Genomic DNA, 19,407 nt, shown 5'->3' with positions numbered 1-19,407 from the left:
TTCTGGCGTCTACATTTGTTCCATGTTCCCATTTTCGCCAGTGGTCCTCGAATTTCTCCTCTTTCTGTGCCTTAGTCTTCGTTTGGCTACGAGTCTTTGTGTGTTCATTCATACCTCGGTTGGTCGGGGCTTCCAATATCGTTACCTCTGCATCTAGGTCTACGTCTTTGCATGTCTCTATTCCCATTTCGGTCTCAGTCCACCGCCTATGTGTCCTCTTTCTCTATACTTGTCCCTGTTTGGCTATCGGTCTTTGTTTGTCCATGTCGCTCTCAATCTATCATTGTTTGGCTTTAGGCCTAGGTCTTAATTTGTCTCTATCGAGATTTTCTCTTTTCCCTTTAAGTCTATGTATGGGTTTGGGTCTTCTTTTATCCCTGTGTTTGTCTCCCCTCCTTGCACTTTGCAAAAGGACATCATTCTACATACATGCATTGACCCTTTATACGATACCATGTTCACATGCTCTAGTGCTAGCCTCATCAACCCACTCCACGTGCATGGTCGTGTCATACTTATAATAATCTGTGAATGACAATATAGATTCAAACGAAAGTATAAGCTCATGGACTTTATAGGGGTCATGCATTGTCCCTTATGCGATGCCATGTACACATGCTTGACCCAATCCATGGCACCATCGTGTCATTCTCGTTATCATAGAACTAAATTGTTGAGTTGGTTATGTATAAGATGCATCTAAATACATATGTAACTAAACATGAATTTTATGGATACCCCTTTTTTATAGATTGTGTTGCTAAACATTAACTTTTGTTTTATTACATATATATATATATATATATATATATATATATACAATTCCTTATACAATTGTTTAGTGCCAAAAATCAATCCACAAAGCCCCAAAACATATTATCGTCTTGCTCTTTATTCTAATCAATCACTAATTACCTATATAGTTTTTGATCAATCACTAATCCCCTCCATCTTCATCACCCACCACACCATCTAGTCATTGAAAGAAAGTGGTGTTAGCAACTCCAATATAATACATTGGGATGGAAAAGAAAGTGTAAACTCATAGTTCAAAGGAACGGCAAGTCTGGCTTGGTAGCTGTGGAAGATGATATCTTAGAGTAACGTATGAAAATGATGGCCTTTCGGACAATCCGAAATAAGTTTCATATACCACGTGGATATGGGTGTATTTGGCAATCAATGTTGGCATTGCCTAATTTAGTTTTCTGATTCTAGAGTTGGTGGTCGAGGAACCATGGAAAGATTGGTCATTTTTGTGGGGCACATTTATGATGTATAGATCCATAAGCTGGTTGAAGATAGAGCTTGGTTAGGGAATAAAGTTTTAGAGACATGGTACATTACTCCACATGTAAAGTGGTGGCGTAGAGTTTTAGACGCAAGATGTCAGTATTCTTTAGCATGTGATAGTTGGTGGGTTGCCTTTGGTGATGGCTTTAAAACGAAGACATATTTCGAATGGGACATGTTTTTCTGTATGGTGGTTGACGAAGATGCCAGACATAGGTTCATTAGATGTTCGGTTGCTAAAGCCATTTGGGTGGTTATATCACAAATTTGGGCATCAATAAGATGAAGTATTTTGTCACCTTTTAAGTGGGTTTCTATTGATGATGATAACGCTATACCCACACCATCATATCATGTTGTGTTTAACTACCTTAGGTATTGGGGGATGTGGTTTATTTGGACCATGAGAAATGAGTTCTTGTTTGATGAACTTCTTAGGATAACACAACAACTCCGTAGGATGAAAGGGAAGTTAATTTGGCAATTTTCGCAACTATTTTGTATGGGGACGTTGTTCCAAGACGAGGTTGAGTTATATTATCTAGTATTACGACACTTGAGAGGCTTCTCCTTGCCATATCACTATTAACAAAGTAGTGAAGGGTTGTATTATCATCTTGTGAAGATAGCAAGGGTTGTATCACCGTCTTGTTTTGAGAGAGATAGACAAACTTTTTAGAGAAAGAGAGGCATTCTGTATGTGGACAACATTTGGTACGATCATGGCAAGATGCATTATCTCTTTTTGAATGGGGACCATCAAGTGATCGAGAATATTGTAATTCATTACAAAATGAATTGCTTGTTTCTTCTCGAGTGTTGTTTTGGCATGGGAAAGAGAAGTTGAGATCTCAATTCAATCGTTTATTCTGATTGGGTATTGTACATTTGGAAGATGTGGTTGATAATGAATCTCAAAGGTTGTTGGATTTTGAAGATGTCAAACGATGGTTATGTATTCCCCCAAAGTATGGATTTATTTGGGAGAAATTACAAGATATACCATTGTTGCAAGGATCTTTGCCATTGAAAACAAAATTTTCACCTTGGGTGGATTGGCGATTGCAAGATGGTACACGCTTGCTACAGGTCACTACAAATATATTGTATCATCATGTGATGGCATCATTATCTTGGCTATATCCTAAAGCAACGAAGTTGTGGAATGCATGTACTAAGTCAAATGCAAGGTGGTGGAAAATATTACAACGTGGTTGGCATTCCCATCTACCATTTCGTGCAGAGGTATTGATATGGAGAGTCATGATTGGTGGGCTCCCATTAGGGTCGGCCTTAAAGACACGAGGACTAGGGTCTAACACTTTTTTCTTTTGCACCGTTCCATTGGAGGATAGTACACATAGGTTCATTAAATGTCCTATAGTGTGTACCATTTGGAAGTACGTATCAGACATTTGGCAAGTTTTAACCCGTTGTTGTTTGCGACCTCAACAATGGATTTTTTCTCAATATGTTCAAAATGGTTCAAATGATGAGATGGAGATATTGTTCCAATTTTTACGTTATTGGGGACTACAACACAATTCGAATATGTGCAATGCTTTCATGTTTGATAATAGACATGGGGTGAAAGCCTATATAAAGAAGCTGAAAGGTATTCTCAAGTGGAATTTTTGGATGTTAGTCTAGAGCATGTGGGAATAATTTCCTCAAATGCATATTTAGGTTTTTTAATGGCATTACAAGACATCCCTCTCCCTACATAGGCATATGATAGGTAAAGGAGACTAAGAAGTGTTGTAACTAAGTGGATTTTACATACAATTAATATAGGCTAAGAAGAAAGAGAGAGAGAGAGAGAGAGAGAGAGAGAGAGAGAGAGCTCAATTGGTAAGGTTGCCCAATGGAGACCAGGTGGTCATGGGTTCAACCCCTACATTCCACAATGGCATCTAGTGAATTAAGAAGTATATAAGAAGTATATAATAGAGAGGTAAGGAAGTTGGGTTTCGAACCCGCAATGCAGTGCTTCTAGTGCTAAGGTAATTACGATAATAATAAAAGAGAGAGAGAGAGAGCCTAGATGGATGTAGCTTAGTTAGTATGGTTGCCTAATGGAGACCATGAGTTTATGGGTTCAACCCCTACATTCCATAGTGGCATCTAGTGAATTAAGAGATGTGTATGAAGTGATAGAGGGTGAAAAAATTAGGTTTTGAACCTAAGATGTAGCGTAACAACTTAAAGAAAGAAAGAAAGAAATATTAACGTCTTCAAAACCAAATGGCCCATGAGACAATGATTGGTTTACAACAAAATGGGGTATTTACCCATTCATTGAAAGTAAAAATAAAATAAAATAAAATAGAACTTAAGCTAAAGAGCTCTAGTATTATACAAAAACATGTTATGGTGTAACATATTCTATAAAGGAAATGGTTGTATACTAGGCCTAGTTTCATTTCCAACCAAGTCTCTCGGAAAGAAGCGGGAAGTCAAAGGGTTTCGATGTGGATGTGGCCCGTGGTCCCAATGTAAAAGGTACCCCAACCATAGCTTCTAGGCGGCATAACTCATGTTCCTTTATCTTCTTAATTTGTTTCCAATCCGAGTTGCTTTGAAGCCCGACATTTGAGGCATTTAGTTGTTCTTTGCTTTTCTACTTCAGCAAGGGAGAGGCCGAGTGGTGTAGCTGTGTGCACATTCATCATCTCCCTTGTTCCTGAAAAGTTTAATTAGTTACATGTTGGTGAATATTAGAATGGTTATGGTTAACATTTTATAGCTTATTCTCTCTATGTTGTTTTAGCTCTAAGATATACCTGCCTAGTTTCTATATATGTAGGGTATCTAATAGTTTGGAGAAGGTCCTAATATGTCTTGGTATTTGGCCCTTATCTCGGCGTAAGTTGGACACTTGCATGTAAAGTGATACTCATCCTCTATCTCAATGTGACATAATCTACATATCCTTTCCTCTCTAGGGACTCTATTAGCACGACCATTCTCAATCTCAAGTTGGTGAGATGATATCCTCTGAGAGAGAGAGAGAGAGAGAGAGAGAGAGAGAGAGAGAGAGAGAGAGAGAGAGAGAGAGAGAGAGAGAGAAACCACATAGTGTAAGAGGGAGGCATTCTCTTGGGGAGTTCCATATATTGAGTTAATTGTGCATGAGAATAAGAGGATCGTCAATGATAAGGTAAGATTTGGTCTGGGTCTAGCATTTTACATTGTCAAGAAGAAGGTAACCATTAGATGATATGTAGAACCACCATCGCACTTGATTGCCATTGTGTTTTTGTTGATTTGGCTTAGAGAATAGTACTGTGAGGTGCAGTTAGGGAGGCGGTACTTTGAAAATCTTGTTAGGGGTAACAATGTTCTTGTTGGTGGTAGTAATGATGGTGTCAACCTCAAAGCAATTCCATTGACCCATGAAAAAGGAGCCTAAAAAGTGTCATCCCATAAATCCAAAAGGCAGGTAATGACATATTGCTTGAACACATGGCAATGACAAATTGATCCATAACAACAAAAGTAAACATAAAGGAAGAGAAGGATTAGCTTTTAAATAGAGACTATCAATACAGTAGAATAGAATTTTTATCGTTCATGAGAAGGAACAATTTGATGTATGGAACCAAATAAACGTGTCATCTTGTATGTTACTCCTTCCTATTGTTCTCACAAATTATCAAGACAGATAGAACAGGAGGAAGGAAAATCATTGATGGAAGTGGAGGAATGCAATTTAGAAAGTTTGATTTTTTTTTCTTAAATTTGGAACTTGAAACTTGGTGTAACAAGTAAGAGAAGGAACCAAAGTGAGGCATATACACTTTGTGGAAAGATTGTGCCCTCTCAATATGATGTAGAGTATATATCTGATGATAATATCATTAACAATTGCTAGTGAACCGTTAACTTTTTCCCGTCAATCATTTACAAGTTGAATGTGAGTCGTGAGATGGACCTCAAATCACTAATGGACTCAAATATCAAGTTGCAAGCAAGTAACATTTATGGTGTTGCCAGACCATGCTACTAGCAAAATTTGGGGATATGAAACCCACAATTTGTGGGAATTTTGGTAAAACGTGCATCAAACATGGAAGGATACATTATTGATACTCTAGCCTAGGAATTATTTTTACAATACATCATTTGAATTGTAACCAAGGTAAGAGGGAAAACCCATAAGGCAAAGAATAAGAAAGAAGTGCATTGAATCCAACAACAGATCCTAGTTATTACAACACAGCATGATAATTCAATCCAAGAGAGAGTATCAGGCATGGATGGACGCCCAATGAGAGGTGAAAGAGAAACTAATGAGGATTTGGAGGAGCATGGTTCTTAATAGAATGATGTTGACTGGAGGCAATTGAAGATTGAATCATGGCACAACAAGTGTATTTTGCATAAGTTTCCCTCAATCGAGTTGGCATATTTGAAGATTTGGTGCAATTAACTAATAATTGACTTGCCAAGTCAACAATGGAGCTTGTAGAGGGTTGAAGCCAAAAACAACATTGAACTAGGAAACAAATGTTAGACAAAAAAAAACAATAACAACAAATTTACACACAAGACCGATGTTGAGTCAAAATGGTTCTAAAACATTAGGATCTTGCCTAGATATAACACTCCTAGTTTGATACATGCTGACCACCTAATCATGATGTATACACGTATGCCAGTGGGGATCATGGATACCTACCACATGAAATTATGCAATAGAGGCCCACAATAATATGAGCATGTACAATATTAGATATTAGATGTTTTGGGTTCAAGTTCCCCCAAAATAGATGATAGTTTGTATGTTCATTACAAAGCTAATCAAGGCAACAATAACAATATGGCTGGATCATATGGTGGTAAAAAATTGTAGTTCAAGGCTAGAGAAATTCTAAAATTCTAACACTTAGACAATAGACTATCTCACAATAATGTAAACATGCATGATATTAGATATTAAAATGTTTTGTGTTCAACTTTGAGTTCCCCAAAACTTGTAACATCTTGTATGTTCACGACAAAGCTTCCTAAGCCAAGAGTAACAATGTGACTAATCAAAGACTCATAAAAAATTGAACGATAGTTGGAAGTCACAAACATTCAAACAACTGACAATAATTCAAAGTGACAATCGTGGAATTCACTATGTTTCTCTTTTGCTCAATGGAGAAAGTGGGGATGTTCTTAACGTTGTTGACAATTACAAGGTTTTTTTTGTTACTTTTTTTTGACAAGTTGAGGTGATGTCTTGAGTTAGGGAATGAGGTGGTGTCCTTGGCAATAGTTGATTCTACAACACTTGGAGAGCTAATGTATGGTGCGACGAGGACCCTCTAGACATCATAAATTGTTAAGTTTATGTATGTTGATGGGAGGGGCATTTGGGGAAATAATAATAATAATGGCTTGAGGTGTGTTGATGGGAGGGGCATTTCGGGAAATAATAGTAAAAATGGCTTGAAGTGTGTTGATGGGAGGGGTATTTGGGGAAATAATAATAATGACTTGAAGTGTGTTGATGGGAGGGGCATTTGGGGAAATAATAATAATAATGGATTGAAGTGTGTTGATGGGAGGGGTATTTGGGGAAATAATGATAAGTTGGAATTTCTTTGCAAAAGACACAGAGAGGACGCCATTTCAAACAAAGAAAAGAAAGCTATGGGTTTGAGCTATGAAAGCTGTTCTGTGTTGCAGGAAATACGATAGAAACCCTAGAGAATGCCCCTTCCTCTTCTTCAGACGGGGAATCTCTGCAGGATACGGAAGTATTATCAATAATGACTATCCTCAAAAAGAAACGGAGCACCCACAATATCTCTTGAAGGTAAAACCAGCACAAATCATTTCTAAAGTAAAGGATTACGTTGCTTCAGGAAAATGGGAACATATTAGAAGATTACATGGTTTCATCATTGAATATGGTCTGGAATTGGATTTGTTCATTTGCAGCAACCTTATACATACATATGCCACATCAGGCTCATTGTACGATGCTTTCAGTGTGTTCAATAACATGTATTTTCGTGATACTATTGTGTGGAATTCTATGATGAAATCTTATGCCAACCATGGATATGGTAAAAAGACTCTAGACATGTTTAATCAAATGCTACAAGAAGGATTAGAACCAACCAAAGGTACTTTTGTCATCATACTCAAAGGATGTGGTATCCTTCAAAGTTTGGACGAGTGCAAAAAGTTGCATCTATTTGTGATTTGGAGTGGTTTCGCCTTGGAAATGCATGTGGAAAGTTGTCTTATTGAAGTGTATGGGAAGTGCAATGACATGTCTATTGCATTTGGATTGTTCGAATCGATGAATGAGCGTGACGTGGTTGTCTGGAATTCGATGATGTTAGTGTATTGTGAACAAAACATGCATGAAGAATCCATTGCTATTTATGAGGATATGAAGCAAGAAGGAGTGTGCCCAAATGACCTCACAGTTCTTGGTATGCTCAAAGTATGCACCAAAGGATTGTTTCTAAAACAAGGGAAGTATGTTCATTCTCAATTGGTTAATAGTGAATACGAGTCACATTCTCATATTATGAACACTCTTGTCGATATGTATGCCAAATGCCATTGCTTAAAAGATGCTAGAGAAATCTTTGAGCATATATCGGAGAAGAGCATAGTTACATGGAATGTGATGCTTATGGGCTACACTCAAGAAGGACTTAATGTGGATGCCATTGAGCTTTATAAAGGGATGCACCGAAGTGGTGTAGATCCTGACTATATCACATACACAACTGTTCTCAAATCCTGTGCATGTTTGACATCCCTTGGGTATGGCAAGCAGATACATGCATTGATCATAAGACATGGGTTTGAGACAAATATCTCTATAGGTAATGCATTGATTGAAATGTATGCAGTGTGTCATAGCATTGATGATGCATTGGTAGTTTTTAACTCCATTGAGAACAAAGATATTAGTGTTTGGAATGCACTTGCATCAGCTTATTCTGATCTAGGCTACGGTGATGAAGTTCTTAATTTGTTCAATACGATGCAGCAAGAAAAAATAGTCTCAGACACATTTTTGTTTGTCATCAAAATCAAAGCATATACAAAGATGTCTAGATTGGACCTAGGAAAAGGCATTCATATTCACATAATAAAAAGTGGGTTGGAATCCAACAATCTTATCTCCACTTCGCTCATTGATATGTATGCAAAACACGGGAATGTAGAGGAAGCACGACATATTTTTGAAAACTTATCTATTAGAGATGTTGTCTCTTGGACCAGTATGATTTCAGCATACTTCTACCATGGTCTGTGGAATGAGGCAAGTGCACTCTTTAATGAGATGAGATGTAGAGGTTTGAAGCCAGACAGAGTCACATTTATCACCATACTTAAAATTTGTGGCAGTCTTATGGATCTTCAATGGGGAAAAGAAGTTCATAAACATGCTATTGCATGTGGTTTTCAATCTGACATCTCTCTCATGAACACACTCATGGACATGTATATGAAATGTGAAAGTATAGATCTTGCATGCAAAACCTTCCAAGACATGTCACACCGGAATGTAGTTTCTTGGAATATATTGATTGCTGGATTTGTCCAAGAAGGGCATGAAAAGGAAGCCCTTGAGCTGTTTGAAGTAATGTCTCATGGTTTCACGAAACCGGATACATTAACTTTTATTAGTGCTTTGAGAGCTTGCTCGGTGTTAGGATCATTGGAAGCAGGCCGAGGAATCCATGCGCAGTCAAGGAGACAAGGTGAAGATGATGTGTCACTAAACAATACCTTAATTGACATGTATGCAAAATGTGGATGCATAGATGAGGCATGCCGAATCTTTGATGAGATGCATGAGAAAAATAAAGTGTCATGGAATGTGATGATAGCTGGATATGCGCAACATGGGTTAGGCCAAGAAGCAATCACAATCTTATTGAATATGAAAGACTTGGGCTTCATACCAGATGATGCCACTGTTAGTCCAATTTTATCGGCATGTAGCCACAAGGGTCTCAAACCTGAAGGATACACCATGTTATATATGTCCATTGTGGATTCTATTGTCTTTCCCACTATGGAACATTATTCATGTGTTGTCGACATGCTTGGTCGAGTGGGATGCTTGACTGAAGCTCAAGAGTTTGTCCAAACCATTCCAGTACAACCAAATGTCATGACATGGATGACGTTGCTTGGCACTTGCAAGTATCATGTCAATGATGTTATTGGACAGTGTGCATTTGCATCAGTGATGGAGTTGGAACCAAAATTAGATTCAGCATATTTGCTATTAGACAAGATTTTGATAGCTTGTAGCAATCAATAGAACTCCTTCAAAATAAGGGCACATTCACACATTAGAGGTCCTATATCCTATTATAGGACTCTTGGATTAAGTCTGATGCAACATGCACCGATTCAAAAGTCTGGGGATGTAAGGCAATGATTACATCTAATGACACATTTAGAGTGAAAAGATCACATTTGGTGCATCTAGAAGCATGTGCGTAACAGTTGTCTCCTATGTCTTGGATGGTCGTGCCAATCATAAATATATCACACAATGGGAGCTACCACAACAATCCTAGATGGATATAGAGCTAATGCATTTGATTTAAAGAGAAACTATGCTTCTTGGGGGATTGGGAAAATCCCAAAATGATCTACCATGAGACTTACTGTTTTTATTTGGGTTGAAATGATGATGATGAGACAATCATATCACAATCTTTTTGCATGTATGAACAACGTAAACTCCAGAAATGAAATATGGTTATCCTATTTGAGTTGAAGACAAATGCCTGGAAGACCTCATATATCTCCAAACACAATCATATCACAATCTCTTTGCATGTATGAACAACGTAAGCTCCAGAAATGAAATATGGTTATCCTATTTGAGCTGAAGACAAATGCCTGGAAGACCTCATATATCTCCAAACACAATCATATCACAATCTCTTTGCATGTATGAACAATGATGATGATGAAACAATCATATCACAATCTCTTTGCATGTATGAACAACGTAAACTCCAGAAATGAAATATGGTTATCCTATTTGAGCTGAAGACAAATGCCTGGAAGACCTCATATATCTCCAAACACATTCACCAAACACCATTCAAGGTGAGATGGACAATCTCTCATCCTCCCACTAGAGCAAGGATTGTACAAATGCGAATGGAACAGGTAGAGGCTTAGATAGAGTAGATTGTATCATGTGCTATGCCTGGAAAAAGAGACGAAGGATTTTTACATGCTCATTCCTAAAATTGTTTTAAGCATCATAAGTCACTACCTGCATGACATGTTTTTATGTTGCATAGGATAAATAACAGTCATAATTTGTAATCAAGATGTGTCGACCAACAAAATACTATCAGAGGGCAAAACGTCTGTGTTCTCATCATGTTACCAGTTCGGTCATATGCATATAGATAGATCACTGAGGAAACAACTTTGTTCCCAAAAATCAGGTTATTAATCCAATTGCATGTGAGGAAGGGAGATTCAATGATAAAACCGTACACTAAAAATATCTTTATAAGAGATACTGCATGAACTATAATTGAGAAAATTCACAAATCATAAAAGTTCTAGGTGAAAAGGTTTTGCAGGAAAAGACAAGATATCTTAGATTAACTACATTAATATTAAGCAAGCTCACCTCAAATGTAAAACATTCTAGATGAAAATGAATTTTGAAGCTCTTACAAAGGAGAATAATAGTCATTAAGTTGTTTTGACTCTTATTACAAGTAACCTGTAGATACAAATAAGCCAGACGCTGTTGTAGCCAAAATAGGTGAATCACACCTCAAGAAGGAACATATTTCAGATGAGAACCTCTGTTACAGCATTCATTAATTTGAGCAATCACCTCTGAAAAGTTCAAAGTCGAAAAAGCTGCCCACTAATCAACCATTCAATTGGAGTCGAGGTTTCCAAAGTAACACTCAAGAGACTCGGAACCCACGACATTAGTTGACGATGTGGAGACAGTGCCTTTTGGTGAGATGTGCAGTTCAGACCGAATATAACGCTGCAATGCATTATCCAATAAATTCAAGAAAAGTATACATAGATTCTATTTAGATGCAATATGATTTCCCAGTTGGAGAACTTCAATACATTTCATTTGTATTCTAGAAATAGCCAACCCATTTCAAGTTACAGTACAATTTATTGTACATTACACTTGATGTGATGTATTTTCAGATAGTGAACTTTGATTCAGTTCATTAGATTCTAGAAACAATGACAAACACATACCGCCAATTGGGATATTGTTTCAAGAGATGTGTCAACATGCCAGTCTGGTTCAAGTTGCCGTACAAATGATGCCCTTCCTGCTTCTGTACTGCAAAATAACACCTGATAATATGGTCCTAACTTATTAGCTTAGGAACATGATTTACACACTATGTGTTAGCATAAGTATTTTTTAATATGCGCTATAATGCATTGCCTCATCATACTGGTCAAAAATCTAATTGAGATAGCTTACAAACCAAAGCACATAGAACTATTTAGAAACTTCCCAACTGTGGACACGAAAAGAAACATGTGAGGCACATTGCCATATTACTGCAAAATCAGCCTAAAATTGTGCCCGTTCCTAGTTCCAATAAATGCACTCACCTAAACTAATCATTAATCTCATTTGTTTATTGAATATTTCATCAGCATCATGCAGAAGCTCAAAATGTGTAGTTCCTGCCAACTATTGGCCTAATCAACAAAAAATTTGAATTTGTAGCAGTCAAATAACCACACTGACCTTATCTCTATTAAGCCCAGCAGTAGAGAAGAGACCAACAGCATCCAATGCAGCAAGTGCAATGGCCTGCATTCGTCATTTATTATTCTCCGAATCAGTTAAAGGAATTAAATGAAAAATCTAATACAGAAAACAGAGGAATTCTTATTTCATTTTTTATTATTATGCAATAAGGCAACAAACATACTAGAAGCATCCGGATCAGGAACAAACATGTCTATAGACACAACAACTCAATTAGGAAAGGCAATATGCATTATGCATAATAAGGATTCTGGTTTTGCCAGGAATTGACACTAGTAGTGGATATGGGGAGTGTACAATAAATATTATATCTAATAACTAAAATGCACTTTGTAGGATGCAAATTGTGGATTGGGAAAATTCTATAGTTATTGTCTTTAGAAGGATTTATACTGGCTAAGCGATTAACAAATATGGCCATTTGAAAGGCCCTTCATTCATCAGAAAAATTTATATGCAGAAAGAGAGCGAAAACATACATTCTTTACATATTTATGACCCAGATAGCTTTACATTACATTCTTCCTTATAAAAAATGGTAGCAAGCACCATCTCTGAAGTTGTTGAGAGGATAGCACTTGGCACCTAACATGTTAGTGGATGCTTTCCTTGCAGCATGACTGATGATCTGATCCACATGGATACTACTAGATACACTAATATTTGATAAATAAGCAAACAACCAGACTTTGCAGAGTGAAATCATGCCTCCTAGGAGTGATAATGGCTCTTTGATGTGGACATCACCAACATCAACCTGAACCATAATCAAAATGTGCATATCTTCATCAGATCAATGCCATCATCATAGGCATTGGGGACCCACCTTCTAGGCCCACAGACCAATCAAAATTTGACTTCACGACTCTGTTACTGTTTAGAGACATTAATGTTTCTTTTCTCTCTCTTAGCAGATGTAACTCATTAAAATAACTCATTAAAATATCTTTTTTATTTTATTGTTATCAGATATTTCACAAATCTCCATGGATGTAACTCATTTGGTGTCTAGGGACATTTTGAGCCTTTTGAAGAGGACACTAATATAGCATTTCATATGTAACTTATTTGGAGTCTAGGAAATTTTGAGCCTTTTGAAGAGGACGTTAATATAGCATTTCATTTCTGTAGTGCAAGGAGCCCCACCCACATTCTCACCTACATATGACTAAATCAAATTTGAAGAAACTTGAAACCAATGTGAAAGCATTGAAAAGAGATGGACAAACAAGAGGCGGCCAGTGAGATGATTACACATGTGAAGAAAGAATTCTGGTGGTCCAGCAGCAAGACACAACAATAATCAATGTGGTGAACAGCCAGGTTGTAGCAGGGCCATTTTGGTGATCCAGACACTTCCAAGATATCTTCCAACAACTCTATTAAGATTGCCATGGCATTCTTTAAATGAGTAATAATTAACATTTTCATGATCTTTGAAAACCTCTTCTACTGATGATGCATTCCTTCAAGGCAATGCTGCCTCTAACAATAATGTGAAATGATTTATGATGCAAAGCAAGGTTTTGGTTAGCAATCCAACAGCAAGATAGAACAAAATTTGATATGGCCAGCATCCAGCAGGACCATTTTGGTGGTCATGAAAGTTCCAAGATATCTTTCAAAGAGTTCACTAAGATAGTCATTGCATTCTTTCAATGAGCTAAAACAAACTTCTTGATAACCTTTGAAAACCTCTTTTTTTTGTGAAGCATTCCTTCAATGCAATGTTACCTCTAATAATAATGTCATTTGATTTATGTACGAACCACCAGACAAGTATTTTGAGGTTAGGTCAATCAAAACATCATATGGAGCTGCTAAAATCCATCTTCAATAACCAAAACGTAGAAAGCTCAATTAGTTTCCATCCTCTCCACAAGGTTAATGTAAAACCTCTTGAAATGGGCCTTTCAACATGGAACCATGCATTTATAGCTTTGTCACATGGGCTTCAGGAATTTCCAGAGGGTGGTAAATTTTCAATCTAACCACCAATATACAGCTTACTATGACTTAATTCAACATCCAAGAAACCAGTTTGCTCCTAAACAAAGAATTTGGCATCCTATACCATAAAGCTTCCAAAGTTATTGAGCACACTCGCAAAGAAAATAAACCAGCTATGATTCCTCCAGATTTGAAGGATAAAGGGTGGAAAAATAAGTCTCACGTTCACAGAAGGCAAAGGTGGACGTGGTTAGATGGCAAAAGGCAAAGCTCTCATTTCTCAAGGGTGACTCCAAATCCCAATTAGCCTATTTTTAAGCCGTCTTCATTTTCAAATATTGACATCTATCAAGGTATACTCAGATGCTTGGGCTTTCATGCCTTTGCTTGTCTAACCAATGAGGTGGTGCCAAATCAACACCATTAAACCTCCTACCATCTTCTATAAACTGGGCTTGTATTCTTTGGCTAGGCTGTACCATCTATGTCTACAGTGACCACCATCATCTATTATCACTCTCGTACCTGAAGACCTTACAAGCATAGCAACCATCAAAGAGATTCTTAAAGGAATATTATTATAACCGTTCTTTTGACTCTAGCAATGAGACAAAGAAATTCATATGCAGGAAAGGTTAGGACTAACATGATGAACTAACCTCACTTTCATCATCAACTACTCTTGATATGAGATACAAATCACATGCTTGAGCCAACTCCAAGAGCACCTCAACTACAGAAGGTCTGACAACAGCATGTTTCTAAACAAAACAAAAACGGAACCAATCAATTGGATGATCCATACAACATAAAAAACAATAGTTATCAGCTTCACAAAAAGCACCTGCAACTCCTGGGGAGTTGTCTCTTCAAATATTACTCCCAACAGCTGACAGGTCATCTAATAAAAGTAAAGAAGGATATCAAGAACCCTAGGTTACAGTTCGTTTATCAGAAATCTCAAACAATGGAAACGTTGGATATGGACAAAGATCAATCGTCTGCAAATTAATTTACCTTCCTGCCACCATTCAATTGTTTCCTCACAATTTGGGCCATCGTAAGCTGCAAATGTGGTATCACAAATTCTCAGCATATGTTTTGATTATGATTTGAACTATGAATATTTAACTGTGATAATGCTCACAATAAATGATTATTAAACACTACCACACAGATTATCCTGCTAACATCTTCTTTAGTTTAACAGGACATCAAGAAATTCCAATCTCATATTGGTTACCATAATATTTAGCACTATTAATGAATTTATTGCAAGTTTGGCTCATCTAAGTTAAATGTCTATAAAAATGTGAGTCAAACACTTAAAATCATAGGTAAAGAACACACTTGAATGGGAACTTCAGGTTCTCTTATAATGACACTGCGTTGTGCAGTTTGTGAGTGATGAAGCTCGACAGAAGTCGATGTACCAGCCACCGCTGTGTGATTAGAACCATTGGTTGACGGTGTTCCATCTCTCTTGTCTAACCTCTTAGAGCCATCTGCAGGTGCCTTTAGGTACTTCCATGTACATATGACTGCAATGGCAAAGCCAGCCAATGCTCCTATTGAAGTTGCATTCTGAAGCAATCACGACAAAAAGGAGCTTTCTTTCTTCAGAAGTTTCTCTAATATAACATAACATTATCACTAAAACAACACAACCTACAATTTAAACATAAAACTATAGCAAGCTTTATGATGTGATGTTATAGGAAAACGGCTTGAACACAAAGATAAAAAGCAATTCAAATGGAAAAGACAGGACTATTTGGACACCGTGCTCACCAAATATGCAAATTTTAACTGTAAGTTGGCTGGTTTCATGATATCATCTTAGGAGAGACGTGTGGAGAACCATGATAATAGGCACATACAACAGTAACACAATGGTGATGAGCTTAAAACTTTAGTAAGATATTATATTGGAGAACGATGATAATCAAGAAACAAAACCCATAAAACTATAATAATATGAGAACAAAGCAGCTAACTTTGAATACAAACTTCCTAGTTTCAAGATGTAATCTGAGAGAAAATGTGCAGAAATCGAAAAATGAGTACATGGAATAGTTTTACTATGATTATATGCTCACCAAATCAAACTGACGTGCATGGAGTAAAAACGTGAAGGGCACATCTAAAACAGTCAGATGTAGCAGTTCAATGGTGCAATATCATGGAAATCGAGCAGAAAACCAGGATATGTGCTCATCAAAATTAACATTATATAACATGGAAAATCCCAAGCTAGATGATGACGAACTCACTAAAACATAGAACTAGTTAGTTACATGCTATTTACTTGGTTATAGAGATGAGACACAGAATGAGTCTTTTCCGATCTACAAACAAACAACGAAATGAAATTACAAAAACGTTAAAAACGGAACAATTACCAAAAAAAACAGATGGTGAGAGCAATTCGAATGTGGGAATTGTGACTAATTCGCTATCATAAACAGTTTCACTTTGTGATCGATAGATGAAACGAAATTATCTAGATGGTAAGCATTGAAGAACGAAAAGCAAGCAGAAGGGTCTAGAATTATCTGTACCATGGGATCAAATAAGAAGGAGACGAAGTGAGAAACCCTGGAGCCAAGGGAACGCAGAATGTGCAGAATGTCTTCCCGCAAGGAATCCTCGCCCATACCTGGAAATAGGAACAGGAGTGCTTCGAACAGCGAAACCGTAGGGGGGGGGCGGGGGTTTCTTCCAAGAAAAGGAGAACTAAACTGGGATTAGGGCAAAGATTGTTGTGTCGTCCGGGAGGTTCTGGGATCTGAAAAGGGGGGGGGGGGGGGGAAGGAACACGGGAAGAGACGAAGGCGTCGCCAGAGACAATAAAGGAAAGAGGGGAAGGCTGTGGCTATGGCTATGGCTATGGCGGAGGAAAACACAGGAAAGAATCGAAGAACAGGGAGCAGGGGAGGCAGGAAACCTGCGTGGAAAAGACAAGAGACAGAGAAAGACGAAGAAGAAGAAGAAGAAGAAGAAATGATACTAACCTTAAAATATCATCTCAACAAGTTATTACATAAATAGACCTTCAGTTCTATAAATTTACGTATATAGCCTCTTCCTCATAACTCTATGTCTCCATTTATGTATACATATATATCTATGTATACATGTATATATATACATACATACATACATACATACATATATATACACACACATGTGTCATAACCCTATGTGTCCAGATATTAGATATATATGTACATACATGTGTGTATATGTGTGTGATTGATTCAACTCATTCGTCTCTCCTTGCATTTGTCGCGAATTCGCACTGATGGATGGATGGACATATGTTTACCCATCATGTATGAACTTATATGGTGCAATCAGCTTTGGAAAAAGACGATGCACTTGTTGTGGACGTATACTCGGGGGCTTACGAATCCCTCCCCTTCACGGGCGCAAAGATCTTCGAGACTTCATGACCACGATGCTCGAATAATGGACATGATAGGAACCACGTGATATGTTTTACTTGTGCAGTGCAGCAATGTGTGCCTCATGATTGGAGATACATATTGACACGAGCCTTTAGATAAAGGGGGAGAAATAAATAATATAAATAATTATCGGAAAATCATGGTGAATCCCCCTATGGTGATGCTATTTGGATGTATAATGGAAGCAAAAGGTAAGTGCATGGGTTGAAAAGAGACGTAAGAGGGCTTATGGACTATATCGTTTTTCATAACACCATTGATTGCTTTGTTGTGCTTCTAGTGATAGTGGAAGAAAGTCATTTGAAATGTAATAGATTATATAGTCTCTCTAATTTCTTTTAATGTAATCATGTTACCCTAATGGTACGTTATTATATTTTCTCACCTCTCTATTACTCCATATCTCCTAATTTACTAGATGCCATTGTGGAATGTAGGGGTTAAACCCATAAACTTCTGGTCTCCATCGGGCAACCTTACTAATTTCCATCAACTCTCTCTCTCTCTCTCTCCTAACACTCTTGATTGTTCATATCTCAAACTTTAAGCTTTTAGTTTAAGTGTTCAAGCTTAACCTCTTATGCATACGTGTGGTTGGAATTCTCCACAATTAATTAATTAAAGTCATTAGCTTCCATATGTTATATGTACTATGATAGGTTAAGTCTTTCAGGCTACAGTGAAGAGAAATATCATTGTATGACTTTCATGTCTGAAATAATCTAAAGGTTGATAAGGATGAGATCATGGAGACATGCCTTTGAATGAAACATTTGACAAATTTTTGGTTCATTGAATACCTCTCTATCACCACGTCTGAAATATTGGCAACGTTCATTGATCACTTATCAATATTGTTCTTAGAAGAAAATCACATTGGTACGATGAGCATGACGTCAAATAGGCAAATGCTCTACTTGCACAATTATGGAGGTTGCAACCCGTGGGCATTGAAGAAGAAGATTGGGCAGTAGATGGTAACACTCAACAAATGGAAACATTGCTATTGTGGTAAGGTCGGCCACAATGAGGCAAATTGTCACAATAATATGGGTGATGCCAATAGTAGTTGGCAACTCACCGACTATATTGTCCACTCCAACCACGATGATTATGATGGAATGTTTGTAATGAATCAAATGTCAAAGTAAAAAAACATTAGCTAGGTAATTTATTTTTTCTTTTCAAAATGATTTCCTTCATTAGTATTAAGAAAAGTGCCAGAGGGCTATAAAAATGTAAAATCAGAGAGTATTATTATATACAAAAGAAATGGTCAGGGCAAGGACCAGGGGTTTTGATTTCTCCATAACGGTCCATTAGAGGAGACTGTGAACAAAGCCAACTTCCTCCATAATTTTTTCCTTTTCTTCAAAACAACCTCTGAAGAGCCTGGCATATTGTTATATTACCCCCACACAACCGCCAATAAGCTCCCCCATAATTCTAGTAATATATCTAAGAGAAAAGGAATTATGGACTCATGTCGTCTTTTACAATGATACTTCTATCCATAACGTACCCGTAGATATTGTTTTCCATACATGGGTTGCACGCATTTGCTTACGAGGTTGCTGAAAAGGGGAGTCAGACAATAATTAGATGTTTGTTGATGATTGTTATAGCCTCCAGAGCATCATCTACTTCATACAACATGAGACTGGAATGGAGGACCCCTCATACCGTTGATCCCTAAGAGAAGAGGCAACCTGCATTAATTGTCAGGAATAAAGAGATAACTTTGTTCCATACCTGTTGGGCTATTGAGCACGACCAGAGAGCGTGCTTGATAATTTCCTGCATGTCACCGCAATAACAACATTGGCTAAGACTAATTGCCACATCTCCTTTCAATGACTGACCTACTTGTAGTGTTGCATGTAGTAAAAGCCATCTGAAGAGAATATATTTCAAGGGACC

General features: G+C 37.4%; 2 protein-coding genes across 3 annotated transcripts; one reads left to right on the top strand and one right to left on the bottom strand.

The window, feature by feature from the left end:
* Nucleotides 1–6,940: 6,940 nt before the first annotated feature.
* Nucleotides 6,941–9,992, top strand: LOC147861581 (pentatricopeptide repeat-containing protein At3g09040, mitochondrial-like). Of its 2 annotated transcripts, XM_087323119.1 has the most exons (2): nucleotides 7,003–7,102; nucleotides 7,228–9,992. In XM_087323119.1, the coding sequence occupies exon 2, from the start codon at nucleotides 7,292–7,294 to the stop codon at nucleotides 9,584–9,586; it is 2,295 nt and encodes a 764-aa protein (XP_087179245.1). In that variant the 5' UTR covers nucleotides 7,003–7,102; nucleotides 7,228–7,291; the 3' UTR covers nucleotides 9,587–9,992. The 2 variants fall into 2 exon arrangements, with proteins under 2 accessions (XP_087179243.1, XP_087179245.1); XM_087323117.1 differs by having other exon boundaries at nucleotides 6,941–9,992.
* Nucleotides 9,993–10,938: 946 nt separating this feature from the next.
* Nucleotides 10,939–16,742, bottom strand: PEX22 (peroxin 22). The gene is made up of 8 exons (XM_087322624.1): nucleotides 16,579–16,742; nucleotides 15,368–15,601; nucleotides 15,035–15,082; nucleotides 14,862–14,918; nucleotides 14,677–14,778; nucleotides 12,044–12,109; nucleotides 11,536–11,637; nucleotides 10,939–11,305 (listed from the first exon to the last, which is right to left on the bottom strand). The coding sequence occupies exons 1-8, from the start codon at nucleotides 16,672–16,674 to the stop codon at nucleotides 11,189–11,191; spliced, it is 822 nt and encodes a 273-aa protein (XP_087178750.1). The 5' UTR covers nucleotides 16,675–16,742; the 3' UTR covers nucleotides 10,939–11,188.
* Nucleotides 16,743–19,407: the final 2,665 nt, after the last annotated feature.

Source organism: Azolla caroliniana, unplaced genomic scaffold, assembly GCF_043228905.1.
Source record: "Azolla caroliniana isolate FFs.n. ecotype wild unplaced genomic scaffold, voAzoCaro1.0.p SCAF_7, whole genome shotgun sequence".
Classification (NCBI taxonomy): Eukaryota; Viridiplantae; Streptophyta; class Polypodiopsida; order Salviniales; family Salviniaceae; genus Azolla; species Azolla caroliniana.
The sequence above is the reverse complement of the archived record's forward strand: the minus strand, read 5'-3'. Positions and strand labels throughout refer to the sequence as shown.